Here is a 15,979-nt window from a genome sequence, read left to right as displayed (position 1 = left end):
GGGGGAGGATGGGGAGGGGAACACCCATAAGGAAGGGGAGAGGGGAGGGGGATGTTTGCCCGGAAACCGGGAAAGGGAATAACATTCGAAATGTAAATACGAAATACTCAAGTTAATTAAAAAAAAAAGAAATGCTCAGTTTCTCCAGGTGGGTCATGAGAGAGGAGTGAAGGGATTGAAGATAAGGCAGGCATAGATCTCCCTTGCTTCCATTTTTTATGTCTGACTATCCTGTTTGAGGGATGGGTACTGGAATTGTGGGTCAGCACTATTCTTGTTTTATGAAGCCTTGCCTTTTCTTCTCAGAGACCATGTAAAAGCAATGGAGGAAAGGAAGTTACTTCATAATTTTTTGGCTACATCACAGAAAGCCCTACCACCGAGGAAAATGAAGGACAGTTACATTGAAGTCCTCCTGCCTTTGGGTTCTGACCCTGATCTACGAGACAAATATTTGACTGTTCAAAATACAGTGAGGTAACACTGTATTATATTCATCATTGTCATTTGTTTTAATTTTTTCTTTTAAAACAACTATAGTGAGATACAATTCATAAACTTTGTAATTCATCTATTTTAAAGTGTATGACTGTATATGAGTGTTTCAGTATAGTGAAAGAGTTGTGACTGTATATGAGTGTTTCAGTATAGTGAAAGAGTTGTGTAAATATCACTAAAGTCATTTTTATAGTCCTTTTATTATTTTAAAGTGTATTATGGGATTTTAAGGGGAAATCATTGTGATTTTTATTTAATTCATATTTTGCTTTGTTTCACAGATTTGGCAGGATTCTTGAGGACCTTGATAGCTTAGGAGGTACTGGTATTTGTATTCCTAATAACAGTTATGGGTAGACTGTGATTCCATGACAGAAAGGGCCATTTTATTTTACCTTTTTAATCTGGACATAGGAGGACATAAAAGGACAAACAATATTTTTCATTGTCATATTGTTTTTATTCTAAACAAAGAGTTCTCTTCAATAGAGTTACCATTCAAATGAGCCTTATTTATGATGATTTTTAGTTGTAAAATTTAGTTTAGCTGCTAGAGATTAAACCCAGGGCCTCAACCATGCTAAGCGCTTACTCTAGATGTAGTTTTATCTGCAGTGTCAGGGAACACTATTATCTAGGTATGACATGGTCATTGCATTCTTGAGCTTTCAGCAAGTTATTGACTGTACAAGAACTATGTAAGATTAGGCCCTTGGGTATTCCATCATAGAAGGGTAAAGAAGCACTGCCTCTCCTGGAAGCTCTATGTGCAGTTAACTGTTGCTAGGCAGGAGAGGCTTAGGAGGTTTCTCCCCTCCCTGAGGATCTAGAGACAGTTGGTTGCTGGGGAACGAAGAAGTATTTTCTTCCTTCCTTCCTTCCTTCCTTCCTTCCTTCCTTTCTTCCTTCCTTCCTTCCTTCCTTTTTTCTTTTCTTTTTCTTTCTTTTTTTTTTTTTTTTGAGATAGGGTTTCTCTGTAGCTATGGCTACTGTCTTAGGGTTTTACTGCTGTGAACAGACACCATGACCTTATAAGAGTGACATTTAATTGGGGCTGGTTTACAGGTTCAGTCCATTATCATCTAGGCAGGAGCATGGCAACATCCAGGCAGATGTTAGACGAGAGGTGCTGAGAGTTCCACTTCTTGTTCCTAAGGCAGCTAGTAGAAGACTAGCATCCAGGCAACTAGGATGAACATTTTAAAGCCCAAGTCTATAGTGATACCTACTTCAACAAGGCCACATCTATTCCGTCAAAGCCATACCTCCAAATAGTGTCACTCCCTGGGCTAGGCATAGTCAAACCATCACATTCCACACCCAGACTTGTTCAAACATATAAGGCTATGGGAGCCATTTCTAAACACAGTGTAATGAAAAATACATTAGTCCAACTTCAAAAGCCCCCATAATCTACGGCAGTTTCAACAATGTTAAAAGTCCAGAGTTCAAGGTCTCTTCTTAGATTCACCCAATCACTTAACTATAATCCCCAAATTAAGACAGGAAACCAGCTGGGCAGACTTCAAACTCTGCCTTCTCCATGTCTGATGACAAAGTGGTCTTTAGATCTCCACTCCTCTTTCATCTTTGTTGACTGCAAACAAACTTCTTTCTCCAGCTGATTCCACTCCCTGTTAGCAGCTTTCCTTGGCAGGTAGCCCATGGCTCTGGTATCTCAAATATCTTGGAGTCTCCAAGGCAACTCCAATGTTACAGCTTCTTGTTTCAATGTCTGGGATCCACACATGGTCTGGCATCACTTCTCTAGCACTGGCCCCTGAAGCACTCCTTGATTCTGCTCTGCTGCTGCTGTTCTTGGGTGTGTGTGTGGGGGGTCATTATATGATACTGGCATCTCCAATATGCTGGGGTCTTCTACTGCCACTAGGCTTTACCAATAGCCTCTCATAGTCTCTCTTCATGGTCGCAAGGCTCAACTTCTTTGCATGACCTCTTCATGTCTTCAAAACCAGTACCACCTGGGTGACTCTGGCACACTACCAACTATAGCTGCAGCAGGAGTTACAACCTTGACTACCTCTGCAACACAGCTTCTTTGTGCTTTCAGAAAATACTCCCCAGAAGATTACAGCTTAGTGATGCTGGTCTCTTCTTAATCACCACTTAATACTTGAACCATATATTTTATATTTTTCCTTTCTAAGTGTGCCACCCTTGTTCAAAATGCTCTTCATGAGACTTTAACCAGAGAATTAAGTCTCTGCTAGATTTTTTTGAGACTTCCTTTGTTAATGCCATTAATATAAATCTCTTTAACTTAGCCTCAGGTAGACTCTTCGGACAAGGGCAAAAAGCAGCCATAATCTTTACCAAATACTACAAAAACAGTCTCTAGGCCACATACTGAAATTCTTCTCTACTGGTATTACTTGGGCCAGATCTTCAAGTTCAAATCACTCTCTGTAACAAAGTCTTCCATATTCCTACTAAGATAGCCCATTAAATCCCACTTAAAGCATTCCACTGTTTTCCAGATCCAAAGTACCCAAATCCACATTCTTCTAAACAAAAACAAGGTCAAACCTATCAATATCTCACTCCTGGTATCAACCTCATAGTTAGGATTTTACTGCTGTGAATAGACACCATGACCAAGGCAACTCTTATGAGGACAACATTTAACTGGGGCTGGCTTACAGGATCAAAGGTTCAGTCCATTACCATTAAGGAGGAAGCACGGAAGCATCCAGGCAGATATGAGGCTGGAGAAGCTGAGAATCCCACCTCTTATTCCTAAGGCAGCTAGCAGAAGACTGGCTTCTAGGTAGCCAGAGAGTTTTAAACCCAAAGCCCACAGTGGCACACCAACTCCAAAAAGGTCACACCTACTCCAACAAGGCTACACCTCCATATAGTGCCACTGTCTGGGCTAGGCATACCCAGACCATCACAGCCATCATGGAACTAGCTCTGTCCACCAGCCTAGTCTTGAACTCACAGAGATCCACCTGCTTCTGGTTCCCAAGTTCTGGGATTAAAGGTGTGTTTCACTACCATCACTACTCCCCATCCCCCCACTCTTGGCTTGAGACATTTTATTCACTGGTATAGTCACTGGCACACTCTGCTATGTTCATATAAATAATCCTTGACTTATATCCATGTAAGCACTCCAAAAGAGTTTTAAAGACAAGATACAGATACCACATAAAAAATTATTTTCCTTGAATCATTTGTGAGAAAGTAAATTGCAGACCATGTCATATATTTTAGTGTATAGTTTATATAAAGAAAAACATTTTCTACATCACTGTAATACTACCATCAAGATCAGAAAATTAACACTCTTTAATCCTCAGAGCCTATTTAGTATTCACTAGTGGTCATTTATTAAAGAAGGGTTCGCTTCTCTAGCATAGGTTGTATTGGTTAGTTGTGTGAGGAGCAGATCCCAAGTCTTTCATTGGTTTCTGTAAGCTTGACATGTTTGAGAGTTGCAACCTGCTTTTCTTATAGATTGTCCCTCTTTTTGGCCTCGTCTGATGCTTTCTTGTGATTAGTGTCAGGATATGTATCTTTGATAGGAACCTCAGTTTTCTTTTTCAAGTTCTTCCAGTTCTTTTTTATGTGTGCCCAGGCAATCAAAGACTGCTGTGAGTTGGTTCTCCCTTTCTGCCTTGTAGATTCTGGAGATGGACCGGAGGTCATCAGGCTTAGCCACAACTGCCTTTAGCAGCTGAGTCATCTTGCTGACCTTAATCTTGTGTTCTCTCTCATTACCTCCTGTGGACGGCCAATCCCTTCCACCTGTTCTCTTAATACTTTTACTTCTTCCTTCAAGAAACTTCCCTTATCATATATGCCTTTTGCTTTGTGTTCCAAGCCTTTTCCCAACTTTACTTTTCCCCAATGTTATAAACATCAAGGTTCTCCATCTTAAAACGAAAAGTTAATAAACTCCCTTTCTTATGAACACTCTCAGACTTTCTTTCCCTTTCCTTCATTGCTGATTTCCTGGAAAGAATTAGAAAAGTCATTTTGTTTTGTTGCCCTTTATTGAGATCTGTTACTTGTCAGACTGCTATGCTCTGGTTTCTCTTCCGTGTAATTGAAAATGTTCTTGCCACGCTCACTGTTGACGTCTTTATTACACAGAACTTCCTCATGCTTACCTGTTATCTCTTGTGGTTTCTGATAATGTTCCACTCATTCTTGGTCTCTGGTGACATTTTTTCTTGCCTCTTTGGCTTCCCTTTTCCAATCTTTATAGGATCCTCTTTCTCTGTTGATCCATTAAGTCCCAGGATTTTATCTTCTGCACTTTTGAAGGCTATCTTTTCTCATTTGATATAAATAATCTCATCTATTTTCAGCCCTTCACTTGCTCTGAATATTTTGAATACCTGTGAAATTAAATTTGCTGGCTTCCTCTGAGTTCCAGGTTGGCTTCCTGTCTACTGGATATCTCTCTTTGGATGTCCTATTAGGCTTCTCAAATTCAACATCTTGGGCTTGAAGTTATAGCTCAGTAACAGAATGCTAGTTAAACATGTGTGGCTTCAATTCCCAACTCTGAAAAAAGAAACAAATATTTCAGTGCAGTTGGCCCATTTTCCTCTTGCAGTATTTTTTCCTTACTATCTAAGCTAGAAGCTTTGCATTTATTCATGCCTTGTTAGATCTATATTTTTATCTCTTGAATCTTTTTCTCTCCCATTCTACTACTGTGACCACAATCATACTTACAAAGATTTTTAGGAAGCTGACTAGCTTTTAAATGGAGTTTTTTGTCTTTAACACTTCAGGCCCCAGTGTATCCTTTAAGATGGGTACACTAGATGGAATAGTTAGCTATTGTTTAGCATGTATTATTGATCAGACTTTGTCCTGAGAGTGGCGAGACCCATTTAAGGAGATCATGGTGGCAAAAGCAGGAACCCCAATCAATGCATAACTGTAATACAAATTTAAACAAGTTCATATTCATAAGGCACAGAGAGCTATACTTGGCAAATATATAATGCATGTTAAGATACACAGAGTATCCCAAGGCCTGCAGGACAGTGTGGGAGCCAACAGTGTGGTTGGGAAAGAGGGATAACTGAGTAAAATCACAGTCATGATTATGAAAGAATTGGGGTGAAACAGGTAGCTGAGTCCTGTGCTTACTTCCACTTTTCTGGGGGTGTTTGATTCATAATGTCAGATATATCCTAGGTTTTTACTCTGATTTGGCATTGTTTCCTTGGTGTTCTGAAAAACTACTTGGTGGGGGGGGGTGGAATTCGATTTCCTTACTAAATCTACAAATAGAAAAAGTAAAGGCTCTCCAGACTAAGTTTATAAAACTCTTGAAGGCCAGATGTGGTAGAGATGCTGGTAATGCCAACCACCTAAGAGATGAGGCAGGGGCCAGAGAGATAGATCAGCAGTTAAGAGATCTAGCTGCCAGATTTAATTTCAAAATTTACATGGCAGGTTACAACTGACTATATGTAACTCTAGATCCAGGGAATTCATTGCCCTCTTCTGACCTAGTGCTGGTTGGTTTTATGTCAAGTTGACACAAGCTAGAGAAATCAGAGAGGAGGGAGCCCCAGTTGAGAAAATGCCACTATAAGATTGGGCTGTAGGTAGGCCTGTGGGACATTTTCTTTTTTTTTTTTTTTTTTTTTTTTATTAACTTGAGTATTTCTTATATACATTTCGAGTGTTATTCCCTTTCCCGGTTTCCGGGCAAACATCCCCCTCCCCCCTCCCCTTCCTTATGGGTGTTCCCCTCCCAACCCTCCCCCCATTGCCGCCCTCCCCCCATAGACTAGTTCACTGTGGGTTCAGTCTTAGCAGGACCCAGGGCTTCCCCTTCCACTGGTGCTCTTACTAGGATATTCATTCCTACCTATGGGGTCAGAGTCCAGGGTCAGTCCATGTATAGTCTTTAGGTAGTGGCTTAGTCCCTGGAAGCTCTGGTTGCTTGGCATTGTTGTACTTTTGGGGTCTCGAGCCCCTTCAAGCTCTTCCAGTTCTTTCTCTGATTCCTTCAATAGGGGACCTATTCTCAGTTCAGTGGTTTGCTGCTGGCATTCGCCTCTATATTTGCTGTATTCTGGCTGTGTCTCTCAGGAGCGATCTACATCCGGCTCCTGTCGGTCTGCACTTCTTTGCTTCATCCATCTTGTCTAATTGGGTGCTGTATATGTATGGGCCACATGTGGGGCAGGCTCTGAATGGGTGTTCCTTCAGTCTCTGTTTTAATCTTTGCCTCTCCCTTCCCTGCCAAGGGTATTCTTTTTCCTCATTTAAAAAAGGAGTGAAGCATTCACATTTTGATCATCCGTCTTGAGTTTCGTTTGTTCTAGGCATCTAGGGTAATTCAAGCATTTGGGCTAATAGCCACTTATCAATGAGTGCATACCATGTATGTCTTTCTGTGATTGGGTTAGCTCACTCAGGATGATATTTTCCAGTTCCAACCATTTGCCTACGAATTTCATAAACTCGTTGTTTTTGATAGCTGAGTAATATTCCATTGTGTAGATGTACCACATTTTCTGTATCCATTCCTCTGTTGAAGGGCATCTGGGTTCTTTCCAGCTTCTGGCTATTATAAATAAGGCTGCGATGAACATAGTGGAGCACGTGTCTCTTTTATATGTTGGGGCATCTTTTGGGTATATGCCCAAGAGAGGTATAGCTGGATCATCAGGCAGTTCAATGTCCAATTTTCTGAGGAACCTCCAGACTGATTTCCAGAATGGTTTTACCAGTCTGCAATCCCACCAACAATGGAGGAGTGTTCCTCTTTCTCCACATCCTCCCCAGCATCTGCTGTCACCTGAGTTTTTGATCTTAGCCAATCGCACTGGTGTGAGGTGAAATCTCAGGGTTGTTTTGATTTGCATTTCCCTTATGACTAAAGATGTTGAACATTTCTTTAGGTGTTTCTCAGCCATTCGGCATTCCTCAGCTGTAAATTCTTTGTTTAGCTCTGAACCCCATTTTTTAGTAGGGTTATTTGTTTCCCTGCGGTCTAACTTCTTGAGTTCTTTGTATATTTTGGAAATAAGGCCTCTATCTGTTGTAGGATTGGTAAAGATCTTTTCCCAATCTGTTGGTTGCCGTTTTGTCCTAACCACAGTGTCCTTTGCCTTACAGAAGCTTTGCAGTTTTATGAGATCCCATTTGTCGATTCTTGATCTTAGAGCATAAGCCATTGGTGTTTTGTTCAGGAAATTTTTTCCAGTGCCCATGTGTTCCAGATGCTTCCCTAGTTTTTCTTCTATTAGTTTGAGTGTGTCTGGTTTGATGTGGAGGTCCTTGATCCACTTGGACTTAAGCTTTGTACAGGGTGATAAGGATGGATCGATCTGCATTCTTCTACATGTTGCCCTCCAGTTGAACCAGCACCATTTGCTGAAAATACTATCTTTTTTCCATTGGATGGTTTTGGCTCCTTTGTCAAAAATCAAGTGACCATAGGTGTGTGGGTTCATTTCTGGGTCTTCAATTCTATTCCATTGGTCTATCTGTCTGTCTCTGTACCAATACCATGCAGTTTTTATCACTATTGCTCTGTAATACTGCTTGAGTTCAGGGATAGTGATTCCCCCTGAAGTCCTTTTATTGTTGAGGATAGCTTTAGCTATCCTGGGTTTTTTGTTATTCCAGATGAATTTGCAAATTGTTCTGTCTAACTCTTTGAAGAATTGGATTGGTATTTTGATGGGGATTGCATTGAATCTGTAGATTGCTTTTGGTAAAATGGCCATTTTTACCATATTAATCCTGCCAATCCATGAGCATGGGAGATCTTTCCATCTTCTGAGGTCTTCTTCAATTTCTTTCCTCAGTGTCTTGAAGTTCTTATTGTACAGATCTTTTACTTGCTTGGTTAAAGTCACACCGAGGTACTTTATATTATTTGGGTCTATTATGAAGGGTGTCGTTTCCCTAATTTCTTTCTCGGCTTGTTTCTCTTTTGTATAGAGGAAGGCAACTGATTTATTTGAGTTAATTTTATACCCTGCCACTTTGCTGAAGTTGTTTATCAGCTTTAGTAGTTCTCTGGTGGAACTTTTGGGATCACTTAAATATACTATCATGTCATCTGCAAATAGTGATATTTTGACCTCTTCTTTTCCGATCTGTATCCCTTTGATCTCCTTTTGTTGTCTGATTGCTCTGGCTAGAACTTCAAGAACTATATTGAATAAGTAGGGAGAGAGTGGGCAGCCTTGTCTAGTCCCTGATTTTAGTGGGATTGCTTCAAGTTTCTCTCCATTTAGTTTAATGTTAGCAACTGGTTTGCTGTATATGGCTTTTACTATGTTTAGGTATGGGCCTTGAATTCCTATTCTTTCCAGGACTTTTATCATGAAGGGGTGTTGAATTTTGTCAAATGCTTTCTCAGCATCTAATGAAATGATCATGTGGTTCTGTTCTTTCAGTTTGTTTATAAATGGATCACGTTGATGGTTTTCCGTATATTAAACCATCCCTGCATGCCTGGGATGAAGCCTACTTGATCATGGTGGATGATTGTTTTGATGTGCTCTTGAATTCGGTTTGCCAGAATTTTATTGAGTATTTTTGCGTCGATATTCATAAGGGAAATTGGTCTGAAGTTCTCTTTCTTTGTTGTGTCTTTGTGTGGTTTAGGTATAAGAGTAATTGTGGCTTCGTAGAAGGAATTCGGTAGGGCTCCATCTGTTTCAATTTTGTGGAATAGTTTGGATAATATTGGTATGAGGTCTTCTATGAAGGTTTGATAGAATTCTGCACTAAACCCGTCTGGACCTGGGCTCTTTTTGGTTGGGAGACCTTTAATGACTGCTTCTATTTCCTTAGGAGTTATGGGGTTGTTTAACTGGTTTATCTGTTCCTGATTTAACTTCGATACCTGGTATCTGTCTAGGAAATTGTCCATTTCCTGAAGATTTTCAAATTTTGTTGAATATAGGTTTTTATAGTAAGATCTGATGATTTTTTGAATTTCCTCCGAATCTGTAGTTATGTCTCCCTTTTCATTTCTGATTTTGTTAATTTGGACACACTCTCTGTGTCCTCTCGTTAGTCTGGCTAAGGGTTTATCTATCTTGTTGATTTTCTCAAAGAACCAACTTTTGGTTCTGTTGATTCTTTCTATGGTCCTTTTTGTTTCTACTTGGTTGATTTCAGCTCTGAGTTTGATTATTTCCTGCCTTCTACTCCTCCTGGGTGTATTTGCTTCTTTTTCTTCTAGAGCTTTTAGGTGTGCTGTCAAGCTGCTGACATATGCTCTTTCCTGTTTCTTTCTGCAGGCACTCAGCGCTATGAGTTTTCCTCTTAGCACAGCTTTCATTGTGTCCCATAAGTTTGGGTATGTTGTATCTTCATTTTCATTAAATTCTAAAAAGTTTTTAATTTCTTTCTTTATTTCTTCCTTGACCAGGTTATCATTGAGTAGAGCATTGTTCAATTTCCACGTATATGTGGGCATTCTTCCCTTATTGTTATTGAAGACCAGTTTTAGGCCGTGGTGGTCCGATAGCACGCATGGGATTATTTCTATCTTTCTGTACCTGTTGAGGCCCGTTTTTTGACCAATTATATGGTCAATTTTGGAGAAAGTACCATGAGGAGCTGAGAAGAAGGTATATCCTTTTGCTTTAGGATAGAATGTTCTATAAATATCCGTTAAGTCCATTTGGCTCATGACTTCTCTTAGTCTGTCTACATCACTGTTTAATTTCTGTTTCCATGATCTGTCCATTGATGAGAGTGGGGTGTTGAAATCTCCCACTATTATTGTGTGAGGTGCAATGTGTGTTTTGAGCTTTAGTAAGGTTTCTTTTACATATGTAGGTGCCCTTGTATTTGGGGCATAGATATTTAGGATTGAGAGTTCATCTTGGTTGATTTTTCCTTTGATGAATATGAAGTGTCCTTCCTTATCTTTTTTGATGACTTTTAGTTGGAAATTGATTTTATTTGATATTAGAATGGCTACTCCAGCTTGCTTCTTCTGACCATTTGCTTGGAAAGTTGTTTTCCAGCCTTTCACTCTGAGGTAGTGTCTATCTTTGTCTCTGAGGTGTGTTTCCTGTAGGCAGCAGAATGCAGGGTCCTCGTTGCGTATCCAGTTTGTTAATCTATGTCTTTTTATTGGGGAGTTGAGGCCATTGATATTGAGAGATATTAAGGAATAGTGATTATTGCTTCCCGTTATATTCATATTTGATGTGAGGTTATGTTTGTGTGCTTTCATTCTCTTTGTTTTGTTGCCAAGACGATTAGTTTCTTGCTTCTTCTAGGGTATAGCTTGCCTCCTTATGTTGGGCTTTACCATTTATTATCCTTTGTAGTGCTGGATTTGTAGAAAGATATTGTGTAAATTTGGTTTTGTCATGGAATATCTTGGTTTCTCCATCAATGTTAATTGAGAGTTTTGCTGGATACAGTAATCTGGGCTGGCATTTTTGTTCTCTTAGGGTCTGTATAACATCAGTCCAGGATCTTCTGGCCTTCATAGTTTCTGGCGAGAAGTCTGGTGTGATTCTGATAGGTCTCCCTTTATATGTTACTTGACCTTTTTCCCTTACTGCTTTTAATATTCTTTCTTTATTTTGTGCGTTTGGTGTTTTGACAATTATGTGACGGGAGGTGTTTCTTTTCTGGTCCAATCTATTTGGAGTTCTGTAGGCTTCCTGTATGTCTATGGGTATCTCTTTTTTTAGGTTAGGGAAGTTTTCTTCTATGATTTTGTTGAAGATATTTACTGGTCCTTTGAGCTGGGAGTCTTCACTCTCTTCTATACCTATTATCCTTAGGTTTGATCTTCTCATTGAGTCCTGGATTTCCTGTATGTTTTGGACCAGTAGCTTTTTCCGCTTTACATTATCTTTGACAGTTGAGTCAATGATTTCTATGGAATCTTCTGCTCCTGAGATTCTCTCTTCCATCTCTTGTATTCTGTTGGTGAAGCTTGTATCTACAGCTCCTTGTCTCTTCTTTTGGTTTTCTATATCCAGGGTTGTTTCCATGTGTTCTTTCTTGATTGCTTCTATTTCCATTTTTAATTCCTTCAACTGTTTGATTGTGTTTTCCTGGAATTCTTTCAGGGATTTTTGCGATTCCTCTCTGTAGGCTTTTACTTGTTTATTAATGTTTTCCTGTGCTTCCCTAAGTGTGTTCAGGTCTTTCCTGAAGTCCTCCAGCATCATGATCAAATATGATTTTGAAACTAGATCTTGCTTTTCTGGTGTGTTTGGATATTCCATGTTTGTTTTGGTGGGAGAATTGGGCTCCGATGATGGCATGTAATCTTGGTTTCTGTTGCTTGGGTTCCTGCGCTTGCCTCTCGCCATCAGATTATCTCTAGTGTTACTTTGTTCTGCTATTTCTGACAGTGGCTAGACTGTCCTATAAGCCTGTGTGTCAGGAGTGCTGTAGACCTGTTTTCCTCTCTTTCAGTCAGTTATGGGGACAGAGTGTTCTGCTTTCGGGCGTGTAGTTTTTCCTCTCTACAGGTCTTCAGCTGTTCCTGTGGGCCTGTGTCTTGAGTTCACCAGGCAGCTTTCTTGCAGCAGAAAATTTGGTCTTACCTGTGGTCCCGAGGCTCAGGTTTGCTCGTGGGGTGCTGTCCAGGGGCTCTCTGCAGCGGCAGCAACCAGGAAGACCTGTGCCGCCCCTTCCGGGAGCTTCAGTGCACCAGGGTTCCAGATGGTCTTTGGCTTTTTCCTCTGGCGTCCGAGATGTGTGTGCAGGGAGCAGTCTCTTCTGGTTTCCCAGGCCTGTCTGCCTCTCTGAAGGTTTAGCTCTCCCTCCCACGGGATTTGGGTGCAGAGAACTGTTTATCCGGTCTGTTTCCTTCAGGGTCCGGCGGTGTCTGTGGCAGGGGTCCTGCCGCTCCTGGGCCCTCCCCCACGGGAGCCCAGAGGCCTTATACAGTTTCCTCTTGGGCCAGGGATGTGGGCAGGGGTGATCAGTGTTGGTGGTCTCTTCTGCTCTGCAGCCTCAGGAGTGCCCACCTGACCAGGCGGTTGGGTCTCTCTCTCACCGGGTCTGGGAGCAGAGAGCTGCTGCGGGCCGGGATCCGCGGGTGTGGGACTTCCGGTAAACACAGAACGTGCCCGGTTCTAGAGAAATTCTGCTTCCGTGTGTCCCAAGCTCACCAGGTAGCTTTCTTGCAGCAGAAAATTTGGTCTTACCTGTGGTCCCGAGGCTCAAGTTCGCTCGTGGGGTGCTGCCCAGGGGCTCTCTGCAGCGGCAGCAACCAGGAAGACCTGTGCAGCCCCTTCCGGGAGCTTCAGTGCACCAGGGTTCCAGATGGTCTTTGGCTTTTTCCTCTGGCGTCCGAGATGTGTGTGCAGGGAGCAGTCTCTTCTGGTTTCCCAGGCCTGTCTGCCTCTCTGAAGGTTTAGCTCTCCCTCCCACGGGATTTGGGTGCAGAGAACTGTTTATCCGGTCTGTTTCCTTCAGGGTCCGGCGGTGTCTGTGGCAGGGGTCCTGCCGCTCCTGGGCCCTCCCCCACGGGAGCCCAGAGGCCTTATACAGTTTCCTCTTGGGCCAGGGATGTGGGCAGGGGTGAGCAGTGTTGGTGGTCTCTTCCGCTCTGCAGCCTCAGGAGTGCCCACCTGACCAGGCGGTTGGGTCTCTCTCTCACCGGGTCTGGGAGCAGAGAGCTGCTGCGGGCCGGGATCCGCGGGTGTGGGCGGGACATTTTCTTAAATAGTGATTGACAGGGGAGGACATAGCTCATTGTGGGTGGTGCCATTCCTAGGCTGGTGGTCCCGGGATTCTATAAGAAAGAAGGCTGAGCAAACCATGGAAAGCAAGACAGCAAGCACCCCTCCATTAGCCTCTGCATCATTTCCTGCCTCCAGGTTTCTGCCCTGTTTGAGTTTCTGTCTTGAATTCCTTTAATGATGAATAATGATGTGGAAGTGTAAGCCAAACAAAGCCTTTCCTCCACATCATGGTGTTTCATCATAGCAGTAGTAACCCTAACTAGGACACACTTCTACAGCTTCTTGCATAAATGTGGTACATATACATACAATCAGGCACACCCGTAAGCACATTAAATAAAAGAGCATTTCTCAAAAGAGGGAAAAAGGTTTTTGACAGGCCTGGAGGCTCACATGTATAATTCAAGTACTTAGGAGGATGAGTTAGAAGAATCACAAGTTTGAAAGCATCCTGGGAAACAGTGAATTCCAGGCCAGTCAGGGCAATGGAATGAGACCCTGACTTAAGTAACCCAAAGGAAAAAAAATCTTTGGTTCTAAGATAAGACCATTACTGGAGTATTAGAAGATTTTATTGTTAATAAGACCCTTTGCAAATTTCAAAAAGAGAATTGTAAATGGAAGAAATAATTCTGCTTTTCTTTATTTTAAACTCTTTGGTTCCCTACAGTTCTTGTTTGCTACATGCACAACCAAAATCATTCTACCAAGATGTCTCCATTATCAATCGTTACAGTCCTGGTGGACAAGATTGGTAAGTAAGACCAGCTTCTCTGCATGCTTAGGATTTTCAGTAGTTGCAAAGTGTTATTGAGATTGGGGAAAATTGTTTCCCTTATAGGGGATTTTAATGTATATATGAAAGTAGAGTATAACATGATATTTATATAGTTAGTTGGAAGAATTTTACTTGATTCTAGCTTTTTTTAGTCTTTGCATGGTCTCCAGTTTTCAGAAAGACATTTAAATTTGTTTTTTATGCTAAATTTTATTTTAGTTTTAAAGATAAGAAATATAGTGCAATTGCAGCTTTTCACTTGATATTGTTCCCTTATCCTATAGACTTTCTTGATATGGTTTGGGTGGATCTTGAATTTCTGTTTTGCAGATATGTGTAAATACAGCTTAAGCCCTGAACAGGACATTAAGTTCACTGGCCATGTTAGCTGGGTTGGAAAGACTTCCATGGAAGTGAAGATGAAAATGTTTCAGGTGTGTATACACCTTAAGATTGCTCACTATTCATATATAATCAGCTAGTCTCACTTGAAGAAAAATTATATTCATGGACAGATGTGCAGTCCACAGCCTCAACAATTGACAGTTGAAGGGGAGTTAGCATCTTCCTGTTGCACAAAGACTGACACCTCATCTGTTACATACATATGTATGACTTTGTAATCATACAACTATACATTAAGGTGCTTGTTTCTGGTTTTGCTCTGGAGGATTTCGCAAAAGTCTGAGTTATATTAGATATTAATTGAATCAATTATCACATTACTTCTCTGGAGTTGCCACAAGAACAACAACATTTTTTTAAGCCACAACAGGTGGCTTAAAAAATCTCAGCAATTTATTGTTTTGGAGACACTGATTCCCAAACCACGGTGTCAGCTGCAGAGTCACATTCCCTCTGAAACCTGAAGGAGCTTTTCTTTGCTTATCTCTTCTTGGTTTCACGGGACTTTTATGCTTTTGTCATTGCATGGTTTTCATACATCTATATTTCTGTGTATTTTCTCTTATTAATATGATAATCATATTGGATTGAAGGCCCACTCTGCTCCAATATGAACTCATTGTTTATTGCTCTTTTTGGAGAGAGGGTTTTAAGTACCTCACGCTGGCCTTCAACTGGCCCTCAAGAATGTATTAGTACCCGATGGTAAAATAGCTATTGGTTGCTTTGCCATTGGCACAACTGATGCGGCAACCTTACGGAAGCAGTTGGTGGCTTTTGTTGTTTTGGGGTTTTGTTTTTCTGAGACAGGTTCATCTTCTGTAGTCTAGGCTGTCTTCAGATTCCTAATTTTGCCTCCACTTCTTTAGGGTTGGGATAATAAGCATGTGCCACAATGTCTGGGTTAATTTCTCTCTCTCTCTCTCTCTCTCTCTCTCTCTCTCTCTCTCTCTCTCTCTCTCTCTTTCGTGTTTGTTGTTGTTGTTGTTGTTGTTGAGACAGAACCTCACTGTGTAACACAGGCTGTCCTGGAACTCATAGTAATCCTTCTGCCTTAGCCTCACAAATGCTGGGAATATATTCATTAGTTGCTATACTTGGCTTTCATTTAATCTAATTATGTCTGTAGTGTCCCTGTTCTCAAATATTTCCACCTGTAGGTCTGGAGAGTAGAACTTCCTCATACCTTTTCAGGGATGAAAGACCCCCTTCAATTCTATGCTTTCTTTTGGTACTAGGGATTAGACACACATTCTTTCACATACTAGGCAAATGCTCTAAGTGTTGAGCTACATCCGAAGCCATCAGTCCTTACTAGTCATTTGGGTAGCAGTTATAGCAGCTCTTCTAAATGAGCAGAACTCAGAGGCTAATCAATATAGTAACAAATAATTCGGAGCATGCACAGTATTTCACTGTGGAAAACTTAAGGGTGATTTATTTAAATATGATGTGGTAGTCAGTGGGCTGCCAGATGCATTCTTTTCTACTGTAGAATTCTAAAGCATTTCACCTCTTGGATAAAAAAAATCAGACTTCAGAAAAGTCCAAAGCTTGCTATGTATAGTAGTTGTCAAAATAAGTGAATTTGCCTTAAGAAATTTTA

General features: G+C 41.1%; 1 protein-coding gene across 3 annotated transcripts in view; it reads left to right on the top strand.

Annotated features, from left to right (window-relative positions):
* Nucleotides 1-15,979, top strand: part of Acot9 (acyl-CoA thioesterase 9) — a 50,369-nt gene that overhangs the window by 16,184 nt on the left and 18,206 nt on the right. For all 3 annotated transcript variants that reach the window (XM_039099645.2, XM_039099644.2, NM_001013960.1), the window contains 4 exons: nt 307-477; nt 780-817; nt 13,861-13,944; nt 14,299-14,402. In XM_039099645.2, the coding sequence (XP_038955573.1) occupies nt 323-477; nt 780-817; nt 13,861-13,944; nt 14,299-14,402 (381 nt within the window). In that variant the 5' untranslated portion in view covers nt 307-322. The remainder of the gene's footprint in view (nt 1-306; nt 478-779; nt 818-13,860; nt 13,945-14,298; nt 14,403-15,979) is intronic.

Source organism: Rattus norvegicus, chromosome X, assembly GCF_036323735.1.
Source record: "Rattus norvegicus strain BN/NHsdMcwi chromosome X, GRCr8, whole genome shotgun sequence".
Taxonomy (NCBI): domain Eukaryota; kingdom Metazoa; phylum Chordata; class Mammalia; order Rodentia; family Muridae; genus Rattus; species Rattus norvegicus.
This window is presented reverse-complemented; position numbering and strand designations above follow the sequence as displayed.